This window comes from Quercus lobata, chromosome 6 (genome assembly GCF_001633185.2).
Source record: "Quercus lobata isolate SW786 chromosome 6, ValleyOak3.0 Primary Assembly, whole genome shotgun sequence".
Taxonomy (NCBI): Eukaryota; Viridiplantae; Streptophyta; class Magnoliopsida; order Fagales; family Fagaceae; genus Quercus; species Quercus lobata.
The window spans coordinates 22,743,153-22,770,208 of NC_044909.1; the positions used below are offsets into that span (position 1 = coordinate 22,743,153).

Consider the following 27,056-nt stretch of genomic DNA (forward strand, 5'->3'; position numbering starts at 1 on the left):
ACATTAACAACACATGTTTGCCATGGGTTTTCATTCCTCATGGACTTTTGTTGGTGAATACTTTGGGTTTTTTCATAGATACTTGCAATGGGCCTTTGGGCAATTAGTTGTAATATTTGAAACAATAGGACAAGCTTCAAAATGCCTTTGTAAATCATTTACCGTGAATTCCGCATTGTAAGTAATGCTCGTGGTTTCTAATAACCGCATCATAATTTAAATGTTGAGCTTGTGGGTTTGAATATTTACCATGAGTGTTGATGTTGTGACACAAATGGTAATCATGCACTTCATGGGTTTATAGCATGAGATCATAATCTTCAAGATAACTCCTAATGAGTTTTTATAAGACGATTTGTCATAGCAATATTTAAGCAATGATTATACCATGATATTTTCTTTTTTTGCCAAGTGTTAATAATCTTAGGCTCTTTGATAAAATAATGCCAATAAAAAATGGGTTTTGGATATTACCAGTGGGAATTGGATTTTTGATATTGTCAATGAAGATTGGACTTTTGATATTACCAGTGAGAATTGGGTTTTTGATGAATAATTTGCCACGGGTTTGAATCATGGGCTTTGATCATGGGGTTGAATCCCATTTGGACAAGATAATATTACCATGAATTTGCATCATGGGTTTTTTCGAATATTTGTTAAGTATAAAATTCTTGGGCCTTAGAAAGGATTAGATTTTATCTCACTTACTAAATAATTCGGGCTTTTATGAGAAAATATTGGGTCTCATAGCGTTTTGCATTTGTAACCCAGTTTTGTGATAGAGAGGAGAAAGATTGTGGGCTATCATAATGATAATCAGAAAATATTTAGACATGTCCAATAATTTGTTTGTGACATTTGAAAAGAAATAAATAGGTGTTATTTAAATAATATTAGGTGTAAAGAAATGTACCCCAACATTCTTCATGTTCGTGAATTGTGAGAAACTAATATCATATTTTAATCTTGTTTTTCTTGTTTATGGAGAAGAGAGACATAAAATAGGTGTAAAAAAACTTATTTACCCATCTTTTTTTACAAAGGTGGGTAACAAAAACTAAACAAAAATAACTTTAAGTGGGTAAAGTGTCAAAAATAAAATTACGGATGGGTAAGATAAATTCAAGCTAAACTACATGTGGATAATCTGTAATTATCCCAATAATTTAATTTATTAATTCCAGGCCTATCAATCACGTCAAGGGCTGCCAGGAACTCTAACTTATATTTGAAGGCTGCCACGAAAGCCCAATTTGTGTCCTAACTCATTTAATATTTTACATGCTCAGCCCGTGCACCTAATTCTATCTTTTTGAGCTAGCCCAATAACGCTAACAAGATCTGATTTCCCCCACAGATCCAATTAGGCCCACCTTCTGTTTTGGATCAATATCACACTACACACTACTACGACAGTACTACATTCTCCTCCGGTGCTTAGTAATGTTAGGGTAAGAAAGGAGGAAAATTTTTGAAGCATAAGTTTCAAAAGGAGAAGAAAGATTGAGAGGGAAAGAAATGTTAATATGATTTATGAAACCAACATATTTTTTTATATATAATTAAATAGCTATTATCACCATTATATCTATATATAAATAAAGAAAATTGTTTTAGGCATGAAATTGAACATGACACTGTAAATCATCTTCAATTAAATATGAAAGAGATTGAAATAAGATAAAGTGACAAAAAAGAAAAATGTTGAAGTAGCCCAACTTTATCCGTAGGCGAAATTGTTGAAAAAAAAAAAGAATTACCCATTTTTATGAATTTAGTTATTTGAGGAAGGATGATTTTTTCGAATAATTCAGATACCATAACTATTTTTGACTTGGTCAAAAAATGGATTTTTCTCGTTGTAACAAAATTTCATATACAAATTTAAAAGAAAAAGAAATTGAAACTTGTAGAAGGAGGTGAGATGGGGCTTTACTCAGGCAATGCATTAGCCAGCAATCCTGCCAACTTTCACCAAACCTAACCCACACTACGATTCAAATTACTCACTCTAAAGGACACACCTAAACCCAATGATGAGGAACCTAACAGCACAAAGATATACATTATTATATATTGAAGATTCAAGTTCACAGGTAGACATAGGAATTAGTAATGTGAAATCAAAGAGTGCAGAAAGAGGAGAAGTAAGAAACAAACATAAACCAAATAGAATCTCTGAACATTTTTAATAATCACAAACCAATTAACTTGGTGATTAAGATATCAAGCTGCAGCGGCATGTAAATGCAAAATATATATAGTAAGGACTAAGGTGTGGAAGTGGAACACTAAAGTCAGCTTAAATTAATAAATGTATGAGACTAGCTATAAAGTTAGTTGTGAAATTAAGAAGGAAGCGCCCATTATGGATTACCTTGTTCTTAGTTAAGTACATTTTGATTTTACGCTTATGCAATGCAATGCAATATAGTTAGATTAGGTGTCTTAGTTCAATTGTTAATGTGATAGGTTATTAATATTAAGGATGAGTTTAGCTCTCTAGTCTAGATAGTAGACTAGACTAGACACACCTCGAATATATGTAATGACTTTTTGTTGTAAATCTTGTGTTAGAATCTTAATATTAGGTATTGATTTTTGTTTTTTCTTATTTTTCCCTTTGTTGAGCAGGAGCCTCATTTTTAGGGTCGACACAAAGACTGAGATATGATAAGACTAAAATAATCACATAGCCTTTTCCCAGAAAAAAAAAAAAAAAAAAAATTCTCTCATATAAGTCCAAAAAGTGAACAACCATCCATCAATACTATTAGATGTTTTTGTTGGTTTTATGTTTTCAACACTTAACTAATCTCTCTGCCTCATATAAATAAATTTCATAGTTTGTATTAAAATTAAGTAATTCAAAATTTTTCTTAATTAATATTTATTTTATTTAAAATTTAACGAAAGAGGAAATGAACTATTTAAATATATAAAAAAATGTAAGTGATACATGGAGTAATTTATAAATCCAAAATATGAAAGACAATGGGATTTTCATTTCTGTGGAAGGTAACCAAAATCTAGATCACCATTTGTTAAAGGTTTTGAATAGGGCTGTAAACAAGTCAAGTTTTATCGAGTAGTACATGTTTGGGCTTGACTTGTCAATAAAATTCAAATGCTTGAGCTTGGCTCGAGCTTGAGACAAACCTAAAATAATGTTTGAACTCGAGCTCGTAAGAATGCCAAAAAGCTTGAGCTCAAACTCGAGCTCAAGTCAAGCTTTTTAGCTTGGGATCCAAAAAAATTGCATCATCAAATGCTTATATCACCAAAAATCAAGTAAACAAAAAAAATAATATTCTCATTTTATTATGCTTCTAATTCCACCCGTGATTAGAAATTGTTCAAATTACAATTTTACATAATTAAATCCATCCATTCATCATTCATTGTTTATAGCTTGTAATTGTTCAAAATACAATTTTTACATCCACATTTGTCATCCATGCAACTATAATCTTCACAAATCTAAATAAATTATCATTTCAAAACATATATGAATAAAAAAGCTATGAATTAACATTCTAAAACATATGTGTAATGACATAATAATGAGTTTATTTAGTAAACATATATCAAGTTATAAACGAGTCTAAGCTCGACATGTTTTTATCGAGTCTTATTGTTCAAGAGCTTGTTTACAAATAATTTTCTTTTTGTTTGGACTCGGCTTGTTTCTCAAACAAGCCTAAAACTAAGTCTCAAACTTGGCTTATTTATAAACAAAAGAACATGAACGAGTTTTTTATCAAACTAAACCCGAGTTTTTCATGAACGGTTTGGTTCATTTAGGGTCCTAGTTTTGAAACAATTTTATATACCTTTCATCTCTTTCTATCATATTATATTATTTATTTTATACATATATAAAAATGAAAGTCCCAACAATTCTTATTATTATTATTGGCATCAGAATCATGTTTAAAAGATTGTTTATTAATTGAATATGGTTCACAGCCTTGCAAATACCAAATAGTCTACGAGGACGCGCCACTGCGTTTATAGAATTGGGCCCACATACTCTAGAAAACGTGACTGGCCCACAAACCTTGTCTTGTCTTTAGCCTTGTTTGTCTAAATAAACAGTACATATATAATCAAACAATAATTAAGACCATCTTTCATCTCCTACTACAACTTTTCTAATTTGATTAATGCCCACACAGTAATGTGTGAGTCACTCTCACTCAACTTAACTCTGCCTTTGCTTTCCGACGATGGGGTTTGGGGGGGGCAATGTTAGAGATTTCACGAATTCAAGCCGGATTGTTTTATTCTAGACAAAGACTCATTATATTAGTCTAATCTAGATTCATTATTTGTTGAAGTGTAATTGTATTTAGAAAATGTGACGTTTACATAAACAAATAATTCAAAATGTTAAAGGAAGTTGCTAAACAAACACTAATTGTACCGTAAATGTATGTCTTATTGAGACAACATTATCTATAGCTAAAATCAAGGCATTATATGATCAATTCCTCTGCTTCCTTTCTTCCAAAGATCAACTTGTAGAGACTCACCAAACCTCTTTTAATCCAAATACCTCCAAAGCATTTTGATAGCATTTAGGGAATTCTCATGTAATCTAAATACAATAGTATAGGTATCTGTTATCTTGTAAACAAACTTTTATCAGTATACGTACGTATGTACGTTTGAATATATAAATATTTTGAAATATTTTCAAGGAAGCAAATCAAAATACAAACCCTTATTATTCTATCTTTATGCTTCTTTAACATGTTAATTTATAAATTATAATTAGTTTTCTCCCTTATTCCCTTTACATTTTTTTAAATAAATATTTTCTTAATTTAACATGGTATGATGACTGGCATTTTTTTACAAGCAAATACTAAAAGTTGAACATGGGAGGAGTGAAAATGTAAGAACGATTATATATTTATTCACCTATACAAGAGAGACCTATATATAGGCACGTAATAAGAATGTCATATAAATAATATGAGTGCTGTACGTACAAGTAATATGAGTACACATCAAATCAAATAAATTATATGAGTATGAGCCTACCCAAGCATGTAGTCTAATAAATACTATAATAGAAAAATACAAATTAAATTAAGTGAGGGTGAAAGTTACATTGATTAATCCTTAAAAAAAAAATAAAGAGAAAAAGATTCACAACTACACAAGAAGCCTTGTTGTTTAAGTTATGTGAACGGGATTGTGAATCTAGAATGTGTATTTGAACTAAATAGGATTGATTCCCCAATTCTTGTGACAATGTCTCCTTACAGCTGGACTTATATTATAAATCTTTACAGATTGAATACAATAATTTTTTGAGTTATAAAACAAAAAGCTTCCACTCCACTCCTTACACGTTAAGGAGAATTTTCATTTGAGTTAGGAATGATGGAGATTATCTCAAATTTTTCTACCCACCCCATCCCCAGGTGTAATGTACAATGCGGTCAAATTGTCCACATTTTCCTCATGGAAGTGTGAAACCATAGTGCTGATTGGTGGACTTTTAATAGGACCATGTCGAGAGAGAGAGAGAGAGTCAAAACAAAGGTTAGGAACAAAACAACTGAAGAAGACAAACTAATGTAACTAACGGTGTGTTGTAATTGATCATGATCATGCATGTAATAAACTATTAATGTTGTTTCCAAATTAGTATACTATATTGAACAGGTCTCTATGTTGTTCAGCGTGGGAATCATAATATCACAAGAAAGGACATTGACAAAATGGTTCTAATTGGGATCCAACGGCTACGAATCCCAGTTGCAATTTGAATTAATATCATATTCCTACTCCCAGCTTTTTATGGAGCTTTTTAGACTACTGCTACACAAGTTCTTCTAAGTATACATACATACTACAAAGAGCTTATCTCACATTCTTCCTGCTCTGCTCTTCAAGCTCATACAACACTGCAAAACCAAAGAAAGTATGGTTATACTTTCAACTTCACTCTGCTACTCTGTAACCTTTTCCTTTCTTTTTATTCATATTACCATCTTTAATGTAATTTGCTTATGCACTCAATAACTGGGATCCCATTTATATGATTTTTTCTCCTTATTATTAATAGCTTTGAAGTTGGTTCCAAAGATTCACAGCAAATTCTGTACTATCTCTTCAGCTAAATGTATCTGTTTTTCTTACTTGTACTACCAATGAGATCCATTTTCTAGTCCTGTGGAGGTACATTGGAGAATCTAACTTCAATGCAATTTTCTAATGCAGAGAAAATTCCAATTTCATTTTGGAGATTTGTTAGAAAAACTGACATATCTGATATGGGCTACATACCTTTTTCTTTTATAACACTGAAGGTTTCTCCAAAAAATACATCTATTTTTGTAGCTATTCCTTATACTATGGAAAAAGAGGGTAAAAGTAAAGTAAGAGAATACATTGTGTGTAATTTAAATTCAACAATCTTTCCTATGATCTTAGAAACTTTTATTACTTATGTGGACTAGTTTCTTTTACTTAGTTTGTAATATAGGAATTTATTTATTCTATTTCTTAAAAAATCTACATTTTGGTTAACTCTATAGTACATTGATGTTTTATTCCTTCTCTTTCTTTCTTTCTATTTTCAGATATTTTAGTTTTCTTTTTAGATGCAGTAATTGGAGAAAAAGTGTAATGTTGTTGGGTAATTGATTATGTTATACTGACTGAAATGGCAGAATGAGAGTGTCCACTGGAGCAGTTGAAGCTGCAGAAGTAAATATTAGGCCAATAAACTCTGAAGTTGTTTCTCAGGAAGAAGTATCTGGGTCATTAGAGCAAAAGAACCTTGTTGATTACTCAGCAGAAAGAAAGAAGTCACTGCAAGCCCGTTATTCATATGGCATTATCTTCTTGGTAACAAATCTTATTGCATGGTTTATCCGTGACTATGGGCAAAGGCTTTTACCTCAGCTTCATTGTAAGTCAATGTTCTTCCTCCCATCTCCTCCATTTTGTAGATACCTGATAGAAACAATTACAAATAATGAAATGGATATCTAATTGCAGATCCAAAAGCTTGTGGAACTGAGGGACATGATTGTTTTCGAACATTGGGAGTTCTTCGCGTGAGTTTAGGATGTTTTGTATCTTTTCCCTAAGAGTTGAAGAAGCAACTTGCTTAATGAGGATTTCTACTATATCTGAGTTATTAGACCTGTGGCAATAAAACTAATAGCTGTACAGGAACCTTTTATTCATAAGCTAATCATGATTGCCTTTTATTATGATATCTTTCTGAAGTCCAGATTCCATAAGGGTTGCACATAACTAACAGTTTTAATGTTCTTTAATCTGATGTTAACAGCTCAATGTAATTCTCAAAACAAAACAAAACAATGTCTGCTTGAAGTGGTTTGAGTGAAAAATGGATTTATATTCCGAAATCCAGGTTTCAAAATGTCAACTTAGAGTTGAGCCTTTCCTTTCTCTAATCTGAATCTGACCAGAAATCGAAACTGTAAAAGTCCAGTATACTTCTAACATAATATATGAAACACAGATGATTTCATGCAGGGTAATTATATAGTTTCATAAAGGTATATTATAATATTAAGTTGTTAGTATCTTTTTCCATCTTCATGAATCAACATCCTTGACACAATCTCAGATATTTTTCTTTCTTATGTTTCTTAGTACTATTAGTACAAGGAAATTGTTTGAAGCTCGCAATACTTGGCATTCCAGATGGTGGGCATTTAAGTTTTTCCTGTTCATTGTATCAGTGGCAGTTCCATTCTTCTTGTCTTCAGATTTTATTCAGTTATATGGTATGTTGAACATTTTGTTTTGCTCACAAGAAAATTATGTTATGTTCAAATTTCAGTAAGAAACAAAGAATATTTGAGTCTGGATCATGCTATTACCATCTCAATTTCTCAAAATAACAATGGTCAAAGAAAAAGTAGCTCTAGTCACTTACTTCAAGCATAGAAACTTACCCTTTGAGCTCTATGAAAGGGGTCTTTAACTCTAAGACAGTTTAATATTCATCTCTTCCTTTAAATTAAAAGCTATAGCAGAATCTTTGCTTGCTCTATATTGAAAAAAAGATACCAGAAATCAATACATTTGTTGGTATATTCTTGCAGGTGAATTTGCTCGCATTGGCGCAGGGTAATCTTCAGTTGCTTCTATCTAAATCAATCAAAATATAGTTGCTTCAATTTTTTTTCCTATCTAGGGTTCAATAGTTTACAATGCATTATCTCAACGTTCTCAGGAGATACTGATTCTACTATTGCAGTCATAGAAAACCAAATTTTCAGGCATCTTCGCACAGAGAAAATGTGCCAGAATTCACATTATTTTTCACCATCTTGTACATTGAAGCAAACTGAATCTTTTTCTGTTTAGAATCAGTACTGCAGTTTGGAACCATTGTGCATCTATGTTCAACACAATAAGACAAACTTATATTAACTATGGCTCACCTGTTTCAAAAGCATATCCTTATTTTTACTGAATATGAAAATAGAACCAAATTCTAAGATTTTGATGTTTCTGGGAACTGGAATTAACAAAAGCAGTCCCAACTTGAGAGCAATTAATCCAATAAGACCTTGATGGACACTGATAAATAGTGGTTTCACATATTTAGAGTACTCAATCTGCCATTGTCTAATAAGATTTTAAAAGAAAATATGGTTATATTTTCCACATAAGAATTGAGTTTCTTCTGGCTATTTTAGATTCTGTGTGTATCTCAGAACGAACAAGTGACTAGAAGATCTTAAAAGAGGACTCAATTTGCTGGCACTTCTTTCCCTTGTACTAGTTGAGAATTAAACAGAAGCAGATAGAAGGGAAAAAAATCTGTTAGATAACTTACATACCCCATATTGAATTTGTTGGAGTTCTTGAATTTACATTATCACTAACATCAAGTATGATTTATTTGTTATAGGGTTTTTCTCCTCCTCCAACTTGTAAGTGTCATCCAGTTTATCAATTGGTGGAATAATTGCTGGATGCCTGATAAGGAAAGAAAGCAAAGGTATAAGCTCTTGCTCAATGCAAATGACAATATCACTCAAGAGTCACTTGGAATAAGATTTATTTTAGGGCTAAGAATTTATTTCCTAGATCTGACAGTGTACAGCCAACATGTTTCTTGGATTTGACATGGCATTGGATACACTTTTAAATTTGTAATATTTAATCTAAAATCTTGAAATATATCCATTTCAGATGGAGAGAATCATATACGAGTCACTATTAGGCAGCATGTGGGTCCATGCCATTCATATCAAGAACTTAAAAAGATTGGTCGAAACATCTGGACTACAAAAGTGTCTTTTGAACATTTCTCTTTCCAGATGTCTAATAGTGTATTCCATATAGGCCTTTTGTTTAATATAGCAAGGGTCCATCTCTTGATTTTGAGAAATTAAGGCAGGTTAAAATTCTAACAAATGTGCTAACATATTATTCTAGAGGTTTTACAGATTATCATTGTTTCTATAATTAATAGTTTCCATAATAAAGTTTTACATATTTACTAAGCTTTTTAAAATTCTATTCTAGATTCTGCATTATTATTATTATTATTATTTATTTATTTATTTATATTTAAATTTTATGGATATGTAATAAAACCTTAATATGTTGTTTTGACTTTTAAGTGGAAAAATTTGCCTGTGTAACATGTTATTGCAGCAAACTATTCATCCCAAGTTTATGATATGATCTATGGTGATATCCTTACATTTTATTTTGGAAGAAAGGCATATGATTTCTAAAAGTATAAGGTGCTCTAGTTTGATGAATTTAACATATTCTCTAGTAAATGACCACCTTCTTTTTTTGGGTACTCCAAATTATCAGTTAATTGTTGATAGAATCTTCTTTTGTATTTTACAGCTGCTCCTTTGGGTTATTCATATCAACACTTTTCTACATTGCTTCCATATGTGGAATTGTGGTGATGTACCCATTCTATGCCCGAAGAACGTCATGCACACTCAACATATTTTTCATCACATGGACCGCAATTCTGCTAATTGTGATGATGGTTGTATCCTTGCATTCAAAGGTATGCCCTTCAGGAATTTCTTTCAAAAGTACTGTCTAATCCAATCAGTGTTTCAGCTGGAAGTGGTCAAATCATGTTCAAATTTTATATTTATAGATCAGATAAGGCCATTATTTTGTGGTATCGATGGTTACAATTATCAAAGTAATAGAGGAATAGTGGATATTATTTAAAAGTACTGTCTATTTTTATTATCAAATGAGGGGAAGAGAGAGGAGGGTAGGATGAATTTACAGGTGTTTGAGATACCCTAGGAAACAAAGTAATCCTCTTGAGGTGGGTATAAAACTAGTGCTTATGGGTCCTAACAATATATTGTTGATTGATTCTGTGTGACATTCTATGTGTTCAAGCTTTATTGTTGTATCAAGGCTTTTATAAAGTGATTGTTCCCCCTTTCACCTTCTTTCATAATATTATTATGTACATGCTCGTTGCAGGTCAACCGAGGTCTTTTATCTTCAGGGATTATGGCTTCTTACGTTGTTTTCCTCTGTTGGTCTGCGATCAGAAGGTTAGGACTACATGCTCATATAATGACTGACTGACTTTGATCAATTAGAATATTTTTGGGGGGGGGCTGGATTGTATCTCTAACCTGTTGTCAGTATTCTTTACTATGCTCTAATGAAATCAGATAGGAATATATTGATGTCATAGGTTGATGCATCTATAAGGAAGGCCTTGTCATGATTGCATCAGAAGTTCAAGTGAATGTTCCAAAACATGTTTGATACAGTAGTCCCTAGGACAGTTTTACAAACTACACATGTTTCGGATGTGAAACCTTGATGAAGCATCCTGTTTTTAACTTTTTTTTTCAATTTAATTTTTCTTTTAGAAAGGCTAGCTTGGTTGTTTTGAGATAAAATCTGCTAATTTTTGTAAATCATTCACGTCTGGAAACTTGAAAAAGTTAATCAGTTCCTGGAAACAAAAAAAGAAAAAAGAAAAGTACTGCCAATTAATTTGTAGACTCTGCAATATAAGATCCTTAATATTTAAATTTTTTTGTCAATTGTCTTACCACCATCTCCATGGTTTGAAGTACTGCTTTAAAAATTTAGAGCCCATCTAGTGACATCAATCCACCTGTGATTCTCTCTAGTATATGCCATGCAGGCATGAGGTCTTGCTGGACAGACATTTGATCAAGGAGTATCAGTAATACATTTGTATGAAAAGTAATAATTTTTATCAAATGATACAAGTACTTGAGATTAATAAGTTCTACTGGGAATAGTAATAGTTTCTTTGAACTTAAAACATGATTTTTTTATTATGAAATTTCAATTTATTCAATACATTTTTCTAGAATTCTCTATACTTTTTTTTTGGGTTAAAAAAAAAAAAAAAAAAAATCTCTTAATGATTGTAGTTTAAGGGAGTATGTCATTTTTTTTTGGGCCAACTTAATGGAGTATGTCATTTGGTTTTAATGATCGATGGTTATTTCTTTAGCCTCTAGTTGTCCTAATATCTCAAACCAAGCTTTACCTGTTAAACTTTCAAATGACAACATCGCAAGGAGTGCCATATTAGTTTTCTTCATTCTGATGACCTGACTGCTTCCTCCATGTCCCTCTGCTTTTTGGCTTCATGCTCTCATTTAGGCATGTAGCTATTGACATTGCTCACTACCCTGACATTTTGTTTCTGCAATTCTCGTATGAGTTGCTATTATTGTTGTTGTTAAAATTTATTATTATTATGGTCAGTTTTTAATTAATTAAATTTGTAGTTTTCATTGGCTTAAGTCCTGATCTGGTCATGATTCCAGTAAGTCTGTTAGATCATACATCTTTCTATATAACTTCATTCTAATTTAAAATTGGATTTTCAGTGAACCTGCCACTGAGAAATGCTACACAAAAGAGCAAGTGAATGGAAATGGTGATTGGACTACCATACTTGTAAGTGACTGAACCATGATGCTTGTAATAGTTGATCCTGTCTAATTTCAGTGTGCATTGTGGACAATTGTGCTTTATGATTCTTTTGGCTGTTGAAATCATCTAATTTCGTTTAGACGATTGCCTGCATTTCTTAACAATCATCATAATCATGATGATACAACCCTCATCCCATAAAAAAAATACACCTATGTTATTTTCAATTATATAATGAAGTCTAAGGGGGTACATAAACACACGATCATAATGATCCATCTTGTGTGTTTTGTTGTGTTCAGAGAAACAATCCACATCTTGTAGCAGAATCATTCTAAATTGAGGCAACAACATGAATCAAGCAATAAACTAAAAGCTTCATTTCATGAAACTTCTAAAATAATATCGATAGCCTAATGTGCAGAAATTAAAATGTAACTTGTTTCAAGCACTCAATAAGTTAGAATGGAAATTTTTGAGACATCCAAAGACTGCTGCCATAAATGGCTGTCTGATAAGTGTTGGTGATTTAACAATTAAAAACATCTGTTTCCGACTATTTATCTTATTGTTCAATGCATCAAACATTTATGTATAGTAGGAAGTGTTACACTCAGAACTTGGAATTTGATTTATCTAGTAAAAAATGTTTATTTCCTCACATGGTATATTGTCCTCCCAGAGTTTTTTGATGGCAATATGTGCAATTGTCATGGCAACCTTTTCGACTGGGATTGATTCACAGTCATTTCAGGTCAGTTTCTTTTTCTCATTTGTTATTACCAATCCTCGGGGTATTCAAGAAACTACAAAATTTAGTCACTGCTAAAATCTGGTTAGTAAACTCTACCATCTCAGTAAAGCCTTTTTGGCTACAGTATTCGCTCACCTGAAAGTGTTAAGTTACTTAAGTGTTAGTTAGAACTTTAAACAACTGCAACTTAGTTTTCACTGCATGGCCTAGTTCAAATAATTTTTCTTATAAACCTTGTTTAATTGTTGAGAAAAGGCAGGATTACATGTATTATTTCAATTTCATGTTCATTATTTAAGCAACTGGAAAATGAAAACACTGACTCGTGTGAGTATATAATACAATTTTATATTCTGGTTGAGGTAAGATTTTGATATTCTGGATATGAGTACAAAAAAAGAAACACACAAAAGAAATCATGTCTTCTTATCCTTGCTATCTTTCAGAGGGTAAACATAAATTACTTAAGAATGTCCTTGGGGACATTCTAATCACTCTTAAAACTGACCACTATTTCAATTTTTGTCTACTTGCTAAGTTTTATAAGAATTTCTCATGCCTTCTAGTTTCGCAAAGATGAAGTCCAGCAGGAGGATGATATTCCTTATAAGTACGGATTTTTCCACCTGGTATTCTCTTTGGGGGCCATGTACTTTGCAATGTTATTTATCAGTTGGAACCTAAATAGCTCAGCCAGGAAGTAAGCAACCTGATAACTCATGCCTTTGTCCTTTAACATTTTCCATTTGGAGTCTTTAATATCAGATGTATATACTATATATGCTTATGCCCTTTAGAACAATCAGGTGGAGCATTGATGTTGGCTGGGCAAGTACATGGGTGAAAATAGTCAACGAGTGGTTTGCAGCAACATTATACTGTAAGTAAATCCATATTTTTCTTGCTGCAATTACTTTTGCAACATGTTATACTTTTTAAGCACGTAGAACTGAGTCTATTGAAAGTACCTGATGCAATGCACTAGAATCAGGCAATAGTTTGGCCAATATATGAATACTGATGCAATTATGCAAGTCAACTAAGAAATTGTGTTGGTTTGGTTGTACCCACTACATTGAGGTTTGTTCAATTAAACACCTTCAATAGCACTGAAAATTTGGCTAATATATGAATACTGATGCAATTAGGCAAGTAAACTAAGAAATTCCACCAGTTTCAGCTAAGAAATTCAACATTGACCGCCATGATATAAATTAGTGTTATTATTATTATTTTTTAAGAATGTTACACTATTGTGGATTAGCTTGCGAAAGGATTTGATATAAAATTGGGAGCCAGGATTTGGAACATGATTGTGATGTAATTATTGGCTCTTCTTTGCTTAATTTCTAATCCATAATCTTTATGCAGTATGGACCCTGATCTCCCCTGTTGTGATACAGAGCAAGGTCATGGACAATGATGAGCCTATGCAGCAGACAGATGAATCAGCTATTCCATGATATATATAAAAAAAGGGGCTTGCTTTAGCTTTTTCCCTTGTAATCATTCTTTCTTTCATTTGTCAATTTTCAACCAACAAAAAGGTCAAACATTCACTAAAGAAAGCAAATCTTAGACTCTTAGTATAGCAAGTAGAGAACAAGATGCCTGGCAATAGAGATTACCTATTTCTTATTTACATTTAAAAAAAAAAAAAATTTGATCTTACTTTAGTGATGGACTTAAGCATATGAAAAGCTTTGAAATAATTAATTAAGCCAGGAGGCTTCTTTCCTCAATGGGTTCGCTGTCCTGGCAAAGATCATTGTTAGGGAATAACTTGTGCAATACAACGTTGCACTACCGTACAATGACCTTAAATAATGAGTTGCATTTGTTGCATGTCGAAGTGCCAAAAACGGGAAGGGGGAATTTGAAACTATGCGAACTAGTTGAGTTATAAGCAAGGGCGGAATCAAGAATTTTTGTTTGGGGGACTAAGTTGCGGCACTAGTATATTTATCAAGACAACCCTCATATACATATATATATATATATATATATACACACACATTTTTTTATTATATATACACACATATATACATGCCTTTTTTATTTGATAAGTTATATATATACACTCACTCAAAAAAAAAAAAAAAAAAAAACTTAGCATTTTCGATCAAAGTTATGTTTGATGATCAAATTTTATATTAAAGTAAAAAATCTTTCAATTGAACTAATGAAAATTTCAAAAACATGCAACTAAAGACATTAAAATAGGTTAGGCTTCAAACATATTTAAAACTATCTTGCTCTAACCTATTATGTGTCAACTAAAGACACATTTCATGTGTAGTTTTAGTGACAAGATTTTTTTAATGAGTCGATGACTTGTTAATCGCCACATAACGGGTTAAAAAAGATAAATTTAAATATATTTAATGCCAAACTTTATCAAATATTTAATAGATGTAAGAGCACATTTTATAATAAAAAATAGAATTGAGAAAAATAAAGTTATATTTCTATAACTATTTGACCAATTATTTTTTTTAAGAGCATCATTGGACTAATTCAAATATTTGGGGGGTCAACTCTTATTTTTATAAACTAAACTTTGAAAATATTAAAATAATTATATATAATTATTTCAAAATTTCTTCAACACAGCTCCGCCCCTGGTTATAAGGCTCTTGCTGATAATGCACAACAATCATTGCTAAGCTTTTGTTTCCCAAACTAACATCAAGCATGATGGGATTTATAACAAAGAGCAAAATATTCCATTATTAGCTTGAGGCACGTTTCGGTATTAAGTAAAAAAAAAAAAAAAAAAAGGATCTACAAAATTATATAAAATGGAGGGGAAAAGAAAAAACTCAATGCCAAATTTGCAGAGGTTGCAAACGCACTGATTTGATATCACGAGGATATGCAAATTCCACACACCCCCCCCCCCCCCCCCCCCCCCATTTTAGGAAGGCAGGCTTCTTTCCTGATTTCATTTACAGTGAAATGGTATGCCGTATGCCCATCTAATCTTCAGTGGTAGCAACTTAATGCCCAAAAATAATAGGTTCTTGATGGTGTTAGATTTTATTTATGAACTAGTGTAGTTCCAGATAAAGACTTGTAGAATATGCCATGCACTAGGAACCTCAATATATATATATATATATCAAATCTTGCCTCCAATAGTCAAAGTGATGAGAGAGAAATCCCTGTTTTCATGTGGACATAGTACAAGATAATTGGTTACAACATAAACTAATTTTACTTTTGGTCATGAATGGAATGGCCTTTGTGTAGATTTGTATAATTAGTTTTCCTTGACCTTGAAATATATTAAATCATTTTCATGCTGTTCCGGATTATATATGTTATGAAATGGTTTTGGTTTAGTTGTACCCGCTACACTGAGATTACTTTCTATCTCCAACCTCTGCCTACAAGCAATTCAGCTTCCAGGAGAAAACATGGTAAAAATTGGATGGTTCTGACACAAACATCACCGAATCCTGGGGATGATCTCTGTGGAACCTACATAAACATCAGTCCCCACTATCTCCCTGAATGCCATTAGGACTTCAAAGAAATAATGTCCAACAAATATTTACTAAAATGGAATGTTCACACTCCACTAACATTACCCTCAAGGCCTGAATGACTACACCAGATTAGCCTCATAACAACTCCCTTTGAATTTGACATTCTATAATATATATATAGCATGGCTTGTAGCTATCTCATATTCATCCAAAAACCCATAAGCTTTTTAATCCTAGAAGACCCTAAATCTTTCTAATAGACAAACTCAAAATGTCATCAGCTTACATTTTCCTCACAATGTTAGTTGCTCTAGTACAAGTGGGGATGGTTTTTGCTGTAGTTGACCCTGTAGCAGCCACTGGAAAAGAACCAATTCTTGAGTTATACATGCATGACATTCTTGGGGGTAGTGGCCCTACAGCAAGGCCAATCACTGGCTTGCTGGGTAACATCTATGATGGTCAAGTGCCCTTTGCAAGGCCAATAGGTTTCCTTCCCCCTCAAGGTGGAGTGGCTATCCCCAATGCCAATGGTGCCATTCCTACAGTTAATGGTCTCAATGGCATCCCACTAGGAACTGGCTTAGCTGGTACAAATTTTGCGGGAAATACAAATGGTCAGAACCAACCTCAAACCCAACTGGGACCTGATGGTTTGGGACTAGGATTCGGAACAATTACTGTCATTGATGATGTGCTGACCTCTGCACCTGAGTTGGGGTCACAGACAATTGGTCAAGCTCAAGGAATTTACGTGGCGGGTTCAGCAGATGGAACTACACAGATGATGACTTTTACAGCCATGATTGAAGGAGAGGAATATGGTGACAGCCTAAACTTCTATGGTATATACAAGACAGGAAGCACCATGTCATATTTGTCATTGACTGGTGGTACTGGCAAGTTCAAGAATGCATGTGGGTTTGCCGAGGTGCGGTCACTTATCCCACCTGGCCAACATGTCACAGATGGTGCAGAGACATTGCTGAGGATAACAGTCCATCTAAGCTACTGAGAATGGTATGAAAATCTAAGAGAAAATGTGAATTGCTTCTTGAAGGTGAACCTGGGCATGGTTTTTCGTTTGTCAGTTTGGTTGAAGTAAATCAAAATTGATTTTGTAAGTTTCTTCGGTTTTTCTTTCTTTCTTTCTTTCTCTTCTTCTTTTTCTTCTTCATTTTTTTTTTGGATAAGTTTCTTCAGTTTTTCATTTGTAACACTGGCCAAAACAGCAAAAGTGTTGTTCTGATGAAATATGGTGATGCAATGTAATTGATAATCCTTCATGATTTGTTTCCAGCAGTGTTTTCCTAACATAAATAATGAAACTGAATGCTCCTATAACAAGGAAAAGTTTATCATCAATACACCATGCACCACGCAACATCTGTATATCTTTCAAGGTGTCATTTCATTGAGCAAAGAATTTTTGTCCGAAGAAAAGAAAAAATTACTAAGGAAAAAACACAATATACATCCTTGTCATGAAGTATAACTGAATATAAAGGCAATTTGGCGATTTCCAAATTACTTGTAAAACTGAGAGCAACTCTACTTTTGCAATTAACAGTGCGCTTGGAAGAAATTGTAGAAGTTTCAATCAACTTACCAGTTCTAAATTGTGGTTATAGTTAACATTTGGAGCACATCTATGTTTTACAATGAATTCTACAATGCCCCATGGAAAGAACTGGCCAAAAGAGAAGAACTACGTGGTTACTACAATGGCTGTCCAAGATGTTCAGAAGTTGATATGGAAAATGATTGGAATTCAATTTTTTTGTAGATTGTATATCCAACACAATGCTAAGAGAATAGTTTTCACAATCACCAACACCAGCCAAAAAGGATTTTCTAAATAACCTTTATTAGTAACGATTCAAAAAAAAAAAAAAAAACCATTTATTAGTAATGACAAATTTCTCCATTTTAATAAAGGGACTTCTGTTAACTCCAAATGGTGAAAGATTATGTCTCCTTAAAAGCTTCATTTCCTAAGTTACCTTCCTCTTATATGTGTTTTTCAAAACCTGTCATACCTAGACAAGTCAGCTGTGTTCCAGAAATCTTGCTCTGCACTAGCTTATATTATGTTCAGCCAAAAAACGAAAGAAAAAAGAAAGCTTAAATCATATTTCACAGAAGAAATCACTTCTAGAAAATGATTCAATGGAGCTTGGCATAGCAAAAGGTGATTCAGAGCAAAAGACGCAGCATTGTTCAGTACTTGATAAAATTGTAGCAATAACATGATTTTGAACTTTCCCCATGACTTCCAAAATTGAATAAAGATAAATTTTGAGGTTTACCTGTGCCAAAAGATGTAGCATTGTTCAAGACTTGATAAAATTGTAGCAGTAACATGATTTTGAACTTTCCCCATGACTTCCACAATTTACTAAATTTTAAAAATTGACTTACATTTTTTAAAATTTAAGTTGCGTGCACATCCAATGAGTTCTGAAACTCAATTTTTGGTTTTTACTCTATTCTTATTCAAAGAAGAGTTACCATTTAAAATGGAACTCATACCATCCACATTTTATTTATTTATTTTTATTTTACAGGCATACCTGTAACATTGAAGTTAGTGGTTGGACTGTATTGAAGAAACATTAATTCATAATTACAAATCATTATTGCATGGAACATGTTGAAATTATTTTTGTTAATTTTTATTTTCTTAAACCCAATAAGCTTTGAGGTGTAGAGTAGAACAGCTGAGTATGTTGAGGTAACAACATGAGAAAGATTAGGAAGTATATCAGAAAAATAGGAACCTGTTCCGGTTCTTGAAAAGTCTTAGTAGCTCATGTAGCGCTAATAGGTGTGATGTAAAATTATGGTTGAGATGATTTAGGAGAGTCCAAGGATGGTAGCATGTCAGACTGTATTAGCTGCAGGAATTATCAAAAAATTAAGTTGTAGTAGATTCCATGTTTCTCCAGTATATCCACCATGAACCAAAATTATCCCAGCAAACTGCTGCTTCTATTAATTAAAAGTAAATCTTTATTAGCTGCAGGAAAAGACTCCTAAGTTACACACAGTTGGGATGAGTCAGTTCAATTTTGTCATGAATAATATCTGGTGGAACCCAGCAAACATTAGACCATGCTTCTCTATCCCATCAAATCATACATGCGTACGTATGTACATACATAAATACATATAAATATAAACCATATATTCATATATACGTATGTACATACGTACATATAAATATTGAGGTAGATAGGTAAGTATTTTCTTTTCTCCTAAATGGTCAATAACTAATACACTTGCAACAAAACAACTTCAACAGCTTCACCTTCTCCAACAACTCCATCTTAAGCTGGCCATTCCTCTATATATGAGAAGATCCAGAGGCCATTTGCATGATCATCCATAAACCTTCATCTTTCAATTCTTACAGAATCAATAATCCTCCAATATACACACCTCAAGATGTTCAAGCAATCACCACCATTCATTTTCATCATAATGCTAGTTGCAACTGTGCAAATGACAAGCGTCATTGCTGCAGTTAATCATGCAGTAGACAGCAAAGAACCAACACTTGAGTTATACTTGCATGACATTCTTGGGGGAAGTAGCCCTACAGCTAGGCCAATCACTGGCTTGTTAGGTAACATCTATGATGGTCAAGTGCCCTTTGCAAAGCAGATAGGGTTTATCCCTCCACAAGGAGGGGTTGCCATCCCCAATGCCAATGGTGCCCTTCCAACCGTCAATGGTGTCAATGGTCTCCCACTAGGAACCGGCTTAGGTGGTACTGCTTCTGCAGGAAATAATCAGAACCCACCTCAGACCCAGCTGGGACCTGATGGGTTGGGACTAGGCTTTGGAACAATCACCGTTATTGATGACATATTGACCTCCAGTCCTGATTTGGGCTCTCAAACACTGGGGAAAGCTCAAGGAGTTTATGTGGCAAGCTCTGCAGATGGGACCACACAGATGATGACATTTACTGCTATGATTGAAGGAGGGGAATATAATGACAACCTCAATTTCTATGGAGTGTACAAGATTGGGAATGCCGTGTCATATTTGTCAGTGACAGGAGGGACTGGCAAGTTTAAGAATGCTTGTGGGATTGCGGAAGTACGACCACTCTTATCTTCTGGTCAACATGTCATAGATGGTGCAGAGACACTGCTGAGGATCATCGTCCATCTAAAATATTGAGATTGTTTGATAAAACATCTGGTTTGTTTGTGTGGAAATGAATGTGGTAATGTTGTATTGTATTGTTTAATGTAATGACTATAAGTCAAGATGGTTGAAAATTTTATATATCTTTTATTTGTAATCTTGTCATAACTTCTAAAGTTTTATGCTTACGGTGATTGCATATGAAAGACAATGTCTTGTTACTCGATTTCCTTATATAGAAAAGGAATATGATTAAAGTAGAATCTTGATTATCCTAAATCAGATTTCATACTTCACAGTCAATATATCAAATAAGATAAAATATTTGCAATGAAAAGTTGAAGTGTAAGCAATTTTGTTCCACATAATGCCTTTAAAATCTGCATTTCATTCAAACAACAATCTGTTTTTTACTTGAATGTTTAGTGGCAAGTAAATTCAGAAGCTACGGTCAGAATTGCAGCCACTATCATAAATCAACTACACATGCTTTGAGGTTTAAACTATGCATATAAATCCTTAGGGGAGACAGGTTTACATAACTTGATAGTTATTGATGAGTTTCCACTCTGGCGGGTAAAGAATTTTCTCCCATGGGTAAAAGCCCGCCTAGACACATTTTGCAGCCTCACTAGTGGATCTTATGCTTTACTCCAATACCGGTGTCTTTATGAGGTCTTCCTCTTCTAGTCAGTTTAAAAAGGAACAACTAAATTCAATCCTACAAAGCTAAGCATGGCTAGAAGTCTAGAAGAGATATAATAGCAAAGAATTGACAAGAAATCTCATTCAATCCCTGAACGTGATACATCTCATCAACAATGATAGAAGTTAACCAAATATACAACTCAGCCCTCACTGCCTTGAGAATTTTTTATTTTTTGGATGAGTAAGTTTTGGTCCCAAGGGTTGAATGCCTTGAGGGAAACTCTCTGGCAGTGAGAAAATCTAGGATGCTGCTCATAGGATAAAAGATTAATAAAAAAAAAAAAAAAAAAAGTAGCTGGCTGGCTTCCAGAGATTTCTGAGGCTGTTGCATGCCAAATGAATAGCTGGAAACTTTCAAAAGCGGCATGGTTTAAAGGGGAACATAAGAGGGAATCTATAGGCTGTGCTCATAAGATTAAGTCTATCTAGATTTATTTGGCATAGGCAAACCACAGGTTTAGAAAATAAAAGTGGAAACTGGGACATCTGGGAAACTCTGGATGAACCAAATGATTAAAATATACTTTCTACAGATTTCATTTTTCATGAAAATAATCAGATTTTACTCTAATCTTGACACCCTATTGGGCCAGAAGTGGGAATAACCATTCTGAAGAAACCTTTAAAATGGTATATTCTTGTAAAGAACAAGCTGATGCATGAGACAGGTTAACTCAAAATTTAAATAAATATTTGTAAGTAGTGAATGTCCAGTAAGTTGTGACAAGTAACAGAATAAGTGAATAAAAAAATGTGAATTTTTGAACTACGCTTATAACTATTTCTCTAAAAACAGGGGTATGCACAAGTTATAGATTCATATCTACTTGGTTTAGATCAGAATAAAACATGCTACAAGCAAAAAAAGAAAAAGAAAAAGAAAAAAAGATGAAAACTATAGAATTGGAGAGAGGAAAGTCATAAAAGCTTTACAACTCAAATGCATACCAATTATAGACTTCCAAAATATTGGTTGAAATGATTAAAAATTTATGGTTTTTTATATTTATTTCTTTTCCACTCTTGCATGTGAAACAAAAAGTGGGAAATAATAGTTAAGAGAGAAACAAAACCTGTATATTACATCCCACCAAAAGAAAAAAAAAAAACTGCCTAAAGTTTTCTTGAAACAAAATGTAGTTCAGCAACTATACTTCCAAACAAAACTGTGTAGCAGTCAACACGCCGACCAATTGATCTGCCATTTCATGCTCAAACTATTTCTCTAAGAAGTCTAGTGATAGTCAACATACCATAGATACAGATCCCATGAATTATGAAAAGCTGGTTATGCTAACGCGAGAATGTACAACAGCATCATCAAGCCCATAGAGAGAATCTATCAAGTGCATTCGCAAGGAAGCTGGACCCTTGGCCAAGTTCATTCCCATCTCACCGGCAACCCCAAATATGGATAATGCAGAAACTGTTGCTTCCAAAGCGTGCAAAGGGTCAACAGCAACAAAGGCAGCAATAAGAGCAGTGACTGAACATCCTGTTGCTGTGATTCTTTGCATCATGGGCACCCCATTGTGAGCACCAACAACTCTCTCCCCATCTGTAACAATATCAACAGCTCCAGATACAGCAACTATGGCACCACTTGCTTGAGCCAATGACTTTGCTGCTTCCACAGCATCAGTAGACTCGTGGGAGCTGTCTACACCCTTGAAAACCAAAAACCAAGTCTTAGATTGGAAAATAAATGCAATAGAAAAACTAATGACTATAAAAACCAGTCAAACACTTGGCAATTGAGATAGCAAGAGCTTTGAGCTTTGAGCTCAGCTGGCACTTGTGTTCATAAAAACCAACTTTAAATTCCATATTTTTTTATTAAAAAAAGAAAATTACCTTACTGGGTCCTAGAGAGGCCTTGGAAAGAGCAATAACCTCGGACGCATTTCCTCGGATAACAGTGGGCTTCAGTTCCACGAGTTCCAAACAAGCCTTTAACCGGAAACCGGAAGCCCCAGCAGCAACGGGGTCGAGAACCCAAGGCTTACAGGACTGACACGCGAACTGGGCAGCGAGCTTCATGGCCGGTAACCAGTCGGCAGAGAGAGTGCCGACGTTGATGCAGAGAGCGCGGGCGTGAGGTGTGAAGTCAGGAATCTCGTCTGCGCTGTGGATCATGGCGGGCGATGCACCGGCGGAGAGGAGCGTGTTGGCCATCAGATCCATGGACACAAAGTTGGTGATGCATTGGATAAGCGGCGATTCGCTTCGGGTTGCGGACAGAAGGCTCCACGCTTTCGCGGGCCACCCGCTTGGCTCTGCTTTTCCTCTCACCTTGTCTTCTTCCATTCTTTATAGAAGAAATAGACTTGATTTCAGATACACCAATTCCAACATCTTAGCTTTGGAATTTCAATCAAATATTTAGGTGACATCTGTCCTAAAAAGACACGTCAACTTATGTTACTAACTCAGATAAGAATAAATTTAATACAATTTTAACCATTAAATAAAGAAATAAATAAGTTAAATAAGTAAAAAAAAAAATTGTTGTGAGAGGAAGAAGAGCCCATTTACCCTAGATTGGTTAATTAGTCATGTCATTCTAGCTTGAAGCGTGAGTATAGTCCTCGTTGAAAAAGTCAATTAATAAAATTCTTAATTTATTTTTGGATAAGATTTGGCTTCAAATATGCTTGATTGATTGATTGGCTTCAACCCTAATAGAAAGATGACATATGTTTGTGTCATGTGCATTCACTTAGTTGATTGGGTTATGTGTTTTTATGCATTGTATTACACATTACAAGAATGATACAGATACATGTCATTTTTCTATTGAGGATTAAAGTCTAAAGTTTCAAATATGTTTGAAACCAAACTTTGTCCTATACCCTTTTACTTTATTTAATATGTCAATATATGGATGACAATTTTGCCTTATCCTACTTAACCCGCTCCTCCCTACTTCGTCTCACGTGAGTTTTTTCTACCCTGCAAAGGTGGTGGTGGTGGGGGGATGAGGTGAGATTTTAGCCCTACATCATAGAGTGGGGCGAGGATGAGTTTAGATTTTTTAGACCCATTTCGTCCCGTGTTGATAAGGGTTAAATTGTAAATTTTTCCACACCCTAAAACCCTACTATTTAAATAAATATATTATCAGCTTATTTTATTATACCTAACGTGATTCTCCGCCTCTTTTTTCTCTCTAGCAATGTTGAAAATAAAGTACCAATTTTAACGTTTTCTTTTGTCTTTATTAGAAACAAGTTTATATACTATTGAATCATTGATTTTATACTATGAGATTTTTGTTTTTGTTGTGACATTGTCTTGTTAAACACTTGAATAATATTATTTTAGTTTTTGCTAAAAATTAGTTTGATTTGATGAGAAAATTTATTTGTAATTTCAAGTATATTTTTATTAATGAAATAGACTTTTGTTAAAAAAAATTGTAATAGCTGTGAGCAAATTAACAAGAAGTAGAGTATTACGGGATAGGGCGGGAATTGGGCAAGAAAATTTTCCTCGTCATGCGAGGTGGGGCAAGGATGGGGCAATATAAAATCATGCGGGGCGAGGGTGAAGACCTTATCCTTCGGCCCTGCCTTGCCCCATTGCCATCCCTATGTCAATATCATTATGTTATTAGAGTTTAAATTAAAGGATAATTACAGTAAACCTACCTGTGGTATGGTCCATTTTCATTTTGCCTACCTGTGTTTCAATCATTTACACTTTGCCTACCTGAACTTCAATCTGTTACCCATCCGTTACCCACCTCACTATCAGACGTTAGAAAAACACATTTTTATTCAAAATCAGAACATAACACGGATAAAAGACACGAACCCTCTTCTTTTCCTCACAAGCCCTAGAAACATGAAAATCCCTTGTATTAAGCTGGGGTTTTGATTTTTCTGATCGTGCTTTCATGTGAGGGTGAGGTTCTAACTTTGTGTTGTCTTGAGGCATTGAATATTCAAAGATAGATCATCACCAGGTACGACATTTCTGCTTTATGTGGGTTTTGGGGTTTAAAATTTTGATGGTAGCTTTGATTCACAGGAAGTTGATAATCGATGTCTTCTTCGAGTGGAAATTACTCGAGTTCAAGTGGGCATATGTGTACATATGAGACTTGTGTGCTGAGAACAAGTTTGACAATGGATAATTTTGGAAGAAGGTTTCTACGTTGTAGCCGATATAATGTAAGTATACTTTTTACTTAATCTAGTTGATTCACGTGAGATTGGAATGTGATGTGTTTAATTCAATTTATGAACAATTGGTCCCAAGTGCCCTTTCTTTAAATGGCTTGATAATCCCACTTGTATGCGTGGGAATGAAATTGCCCATTTGGTGCAACAAAAGTTGGATTTACTGCGGAGTGAGCTGCAACTTGCACATGAAAGGGAAAGAGCAACTACCTAGACAACAGCAACAGCTACCCAGACAGTAGCAAAGGCTACCCAAATGGCAGAAATTGCTCAAGACAGGGCAACAAAAGCCACTGAGAGGGAGAGAAAGTTTCGAGCTTCCTCTATTCAGCTAAGGAGATAGCAGTTAAAGCTTTAGAGTAAGAGAGAAAGTGTAGAATTGCACTAACTCTGTCATGGTTTTTATTTTGGTTATGTTGTTTTCATGTTTTGGCTCAAGTGAGAATGTTGGAATGATGAGATTGAGTCTGCTTGGTGGGTTGTAATATAAGCCGGTCCTCAATTGTATTGTAATAGAACTATGTAAGCTTTTTTTGAGAATGAGAACTATGTAAGATGGTAGATGTTGTTAGAGATGAATATGCTTGTTTAGATGTGTAGGTGCAATCACATGTTGCTTAGATCTTTCTATGTTTGAGTATTTGCCATGATTTGATTGCTGCCTTGGATGAATAACATGAAGTTTATGATAAAGCATGCTTAGATGTATGCTAGAGTTTATATGTTATGCCATGATTAGATGAATGTTAGGTTGTTTGATTTGCGTGATTAGATGAATGGTAGGCTTTTGTTTGACAAGCATGATAGATGAATGGTTAGGGATGTTTGATGCCATGTTGATTGTTAGATGAATGTTAGTGTGTGTGTGTGTGTGTGTGAGTTAGAATACCAATGTTGAGTGTGCCATTAATAGGGTTAAGACATAAGTCACAATGATACGAAGCCAACCTTAGGGTTGGGCGGTTTTGGGTGCCTAACACCTTCCCAAGACGATACCTTAACTTTGAACCCATATCTCTAGTAGTAAAATCAAAAGGATTTTCCTCAAAAGGGCGCTACATATATGGTTCCTAGACTATTGCAAAAACTAGGTGGCTACTCCCCCCCCCCCTACGTCCACATTCCACTGGGGATAATGAGTTTAATTCCTATGTGTCCTATGTCTTAATCTTAATAAAAGCTTACTCAATATTTGTTTGCACGCACATCACATGGTTCTTTTGTCCTTTAACCTTCAAACTGCTGAGTGGGCTAGGGACGCTGGCAATGCTTAAGGCTCATGGAAAGAGTCTAATACCCGAAATTTTCACCCTTTATGACCAACCCATTTTAGCCCCTAGAGCTTGGTTGACACCCTTGGGCTGACCTTGGTGATTTGACACCACTAAGAATAACTTCCTAATGAGCTAAAATGATTGGGGAAGAACACCTAACCAGAATTAGTCAAATAATTTCCCCAATTGTGCTTAAAGCAAGTTATGGCCCTACCCAAGCAAATGTCAACTGAGAAATTACCCTTATTCAACATCTTGGTGGTCCAAAGTTTCAGCCTCTAACCAAAAACTAGTCATTTAGCACACCCAAGGCTCAATATAAAAGCTCCTCATTCATATCAAACAAAGCTATTCATGTTTTGCCTTTGAAACCATAACTTCATATCTAAAGTCCATTATGTCATCAAGGAGTTACATGATTCTAAGCCTAGGGGTGAAAATAGGGGTACAAAGGAGTCTTCTCTCTCTCCCTCACCACCTATCTCAAATTCCTTTTACTGCTATATGTGCAAAACGGTTCCAAACTTAATGTAATATGCATACTTTCCAT

At 34.1% G+C, this 27,056-nt stretch overlaps 4 protein-coding genes across 4 annotated transcripts; 3 read left to right on the top strand and 1 right to left on the bottom strand.

Annotated features, from left to right (window-relative positions):
• The first annotated feature begins 5,855 nt into the window (after positions 1 to 5,855).
• Positions 5,856 to 14,184, top strand: LOC115950752 (probable serine incorporator). The gene is made up of 13 exons (XM_031067990.1): positions 5,856 to 5,941; positions 6,693 to 6,934; positions 7,024 to 7,100; positions 7,625 to 7,784; positions 8,106 to 8,130; positions 8,921 to 9,010; positions 9,877 to 10,048; positions 10,489 to 10,562; positions 11,892 to 11,961; positions 12,620 to 12,691; positions 13,258 to 13,391; positions 13,498 to 13,571; positions 14,063 to 14,184. Exons 2-13 carry the CDS (start codon positions 6,694 to 6,696, stop codon positions 14,152 to 14,154), a joined length of 1,281 nt encoding a protein of 426 aa, XP_030923850.1. The 5' UTR covers positions 5,856 to 5,941; position 6,693; the 3' UTR covers positions 14,155 to 14,184.
• A 2,254-nt stretch (positions 14,185 to 16,438) lies between these two features.
• On the top strand, positions 16,439 to 17,197 carry LOC115949997 (dirigent protein 16-like; the record flags this gene model as incomplete). Its single annotated transcript, XM_031067252.1, has 1 exon — positions 16,439 to 17,197. A coding segment is annotated over one exon (759 nt), but the record flags the coding sequence as incomplete, so codon positions are not given.
• A 2,259-nt stretch (positions 17,198 to 19,456) lies between these two features.
• Positions 19,457 to 20,430, top strand: LOC115993660 (dirigent protein 16-like). Its single transcript, XM_031117605.1, has one exon. The coding sequence runs from the start codon at positions 19,630 to 19,632 to the stop codon at positions 20,371 to 20,373; it is 744 nt and encodes a 247-aa protein (XP_030973465.1). The 5' UTR covers positions 19,457 to 19,629; the 3' UTR covers positions 20,374 to 20,430.
• A 1,591-nt stretch (positions 20,431 to 22,021) lies between these two features.
• Positions 22,022 to 23,388, bottom strand: LOC115995100 (hydroxyethylthiazole kinase). The gene is made up of 2 exons (XM_031119533.1): positions 22,903 to 23,388; positions 22,022 to 22,715 (listed from the first exon to the last, which is right to left on the bottom strand). The coding sequence occupies exons 1-2, from the start codon at positions 23,353 to 23,355 to the stop codon at positions 22,323 to 22,325; spliced, it is 846 nt and encodes a 281-aa protein (XP_030975393.1). The 5' UTR covers positions 23,356 to 23,388; the 3' UTR covers positions 22,022 to 22,322.
• Between the last annotated feature and the right edge of the window lie 3,668 nt (positions 23,389 to 27,056).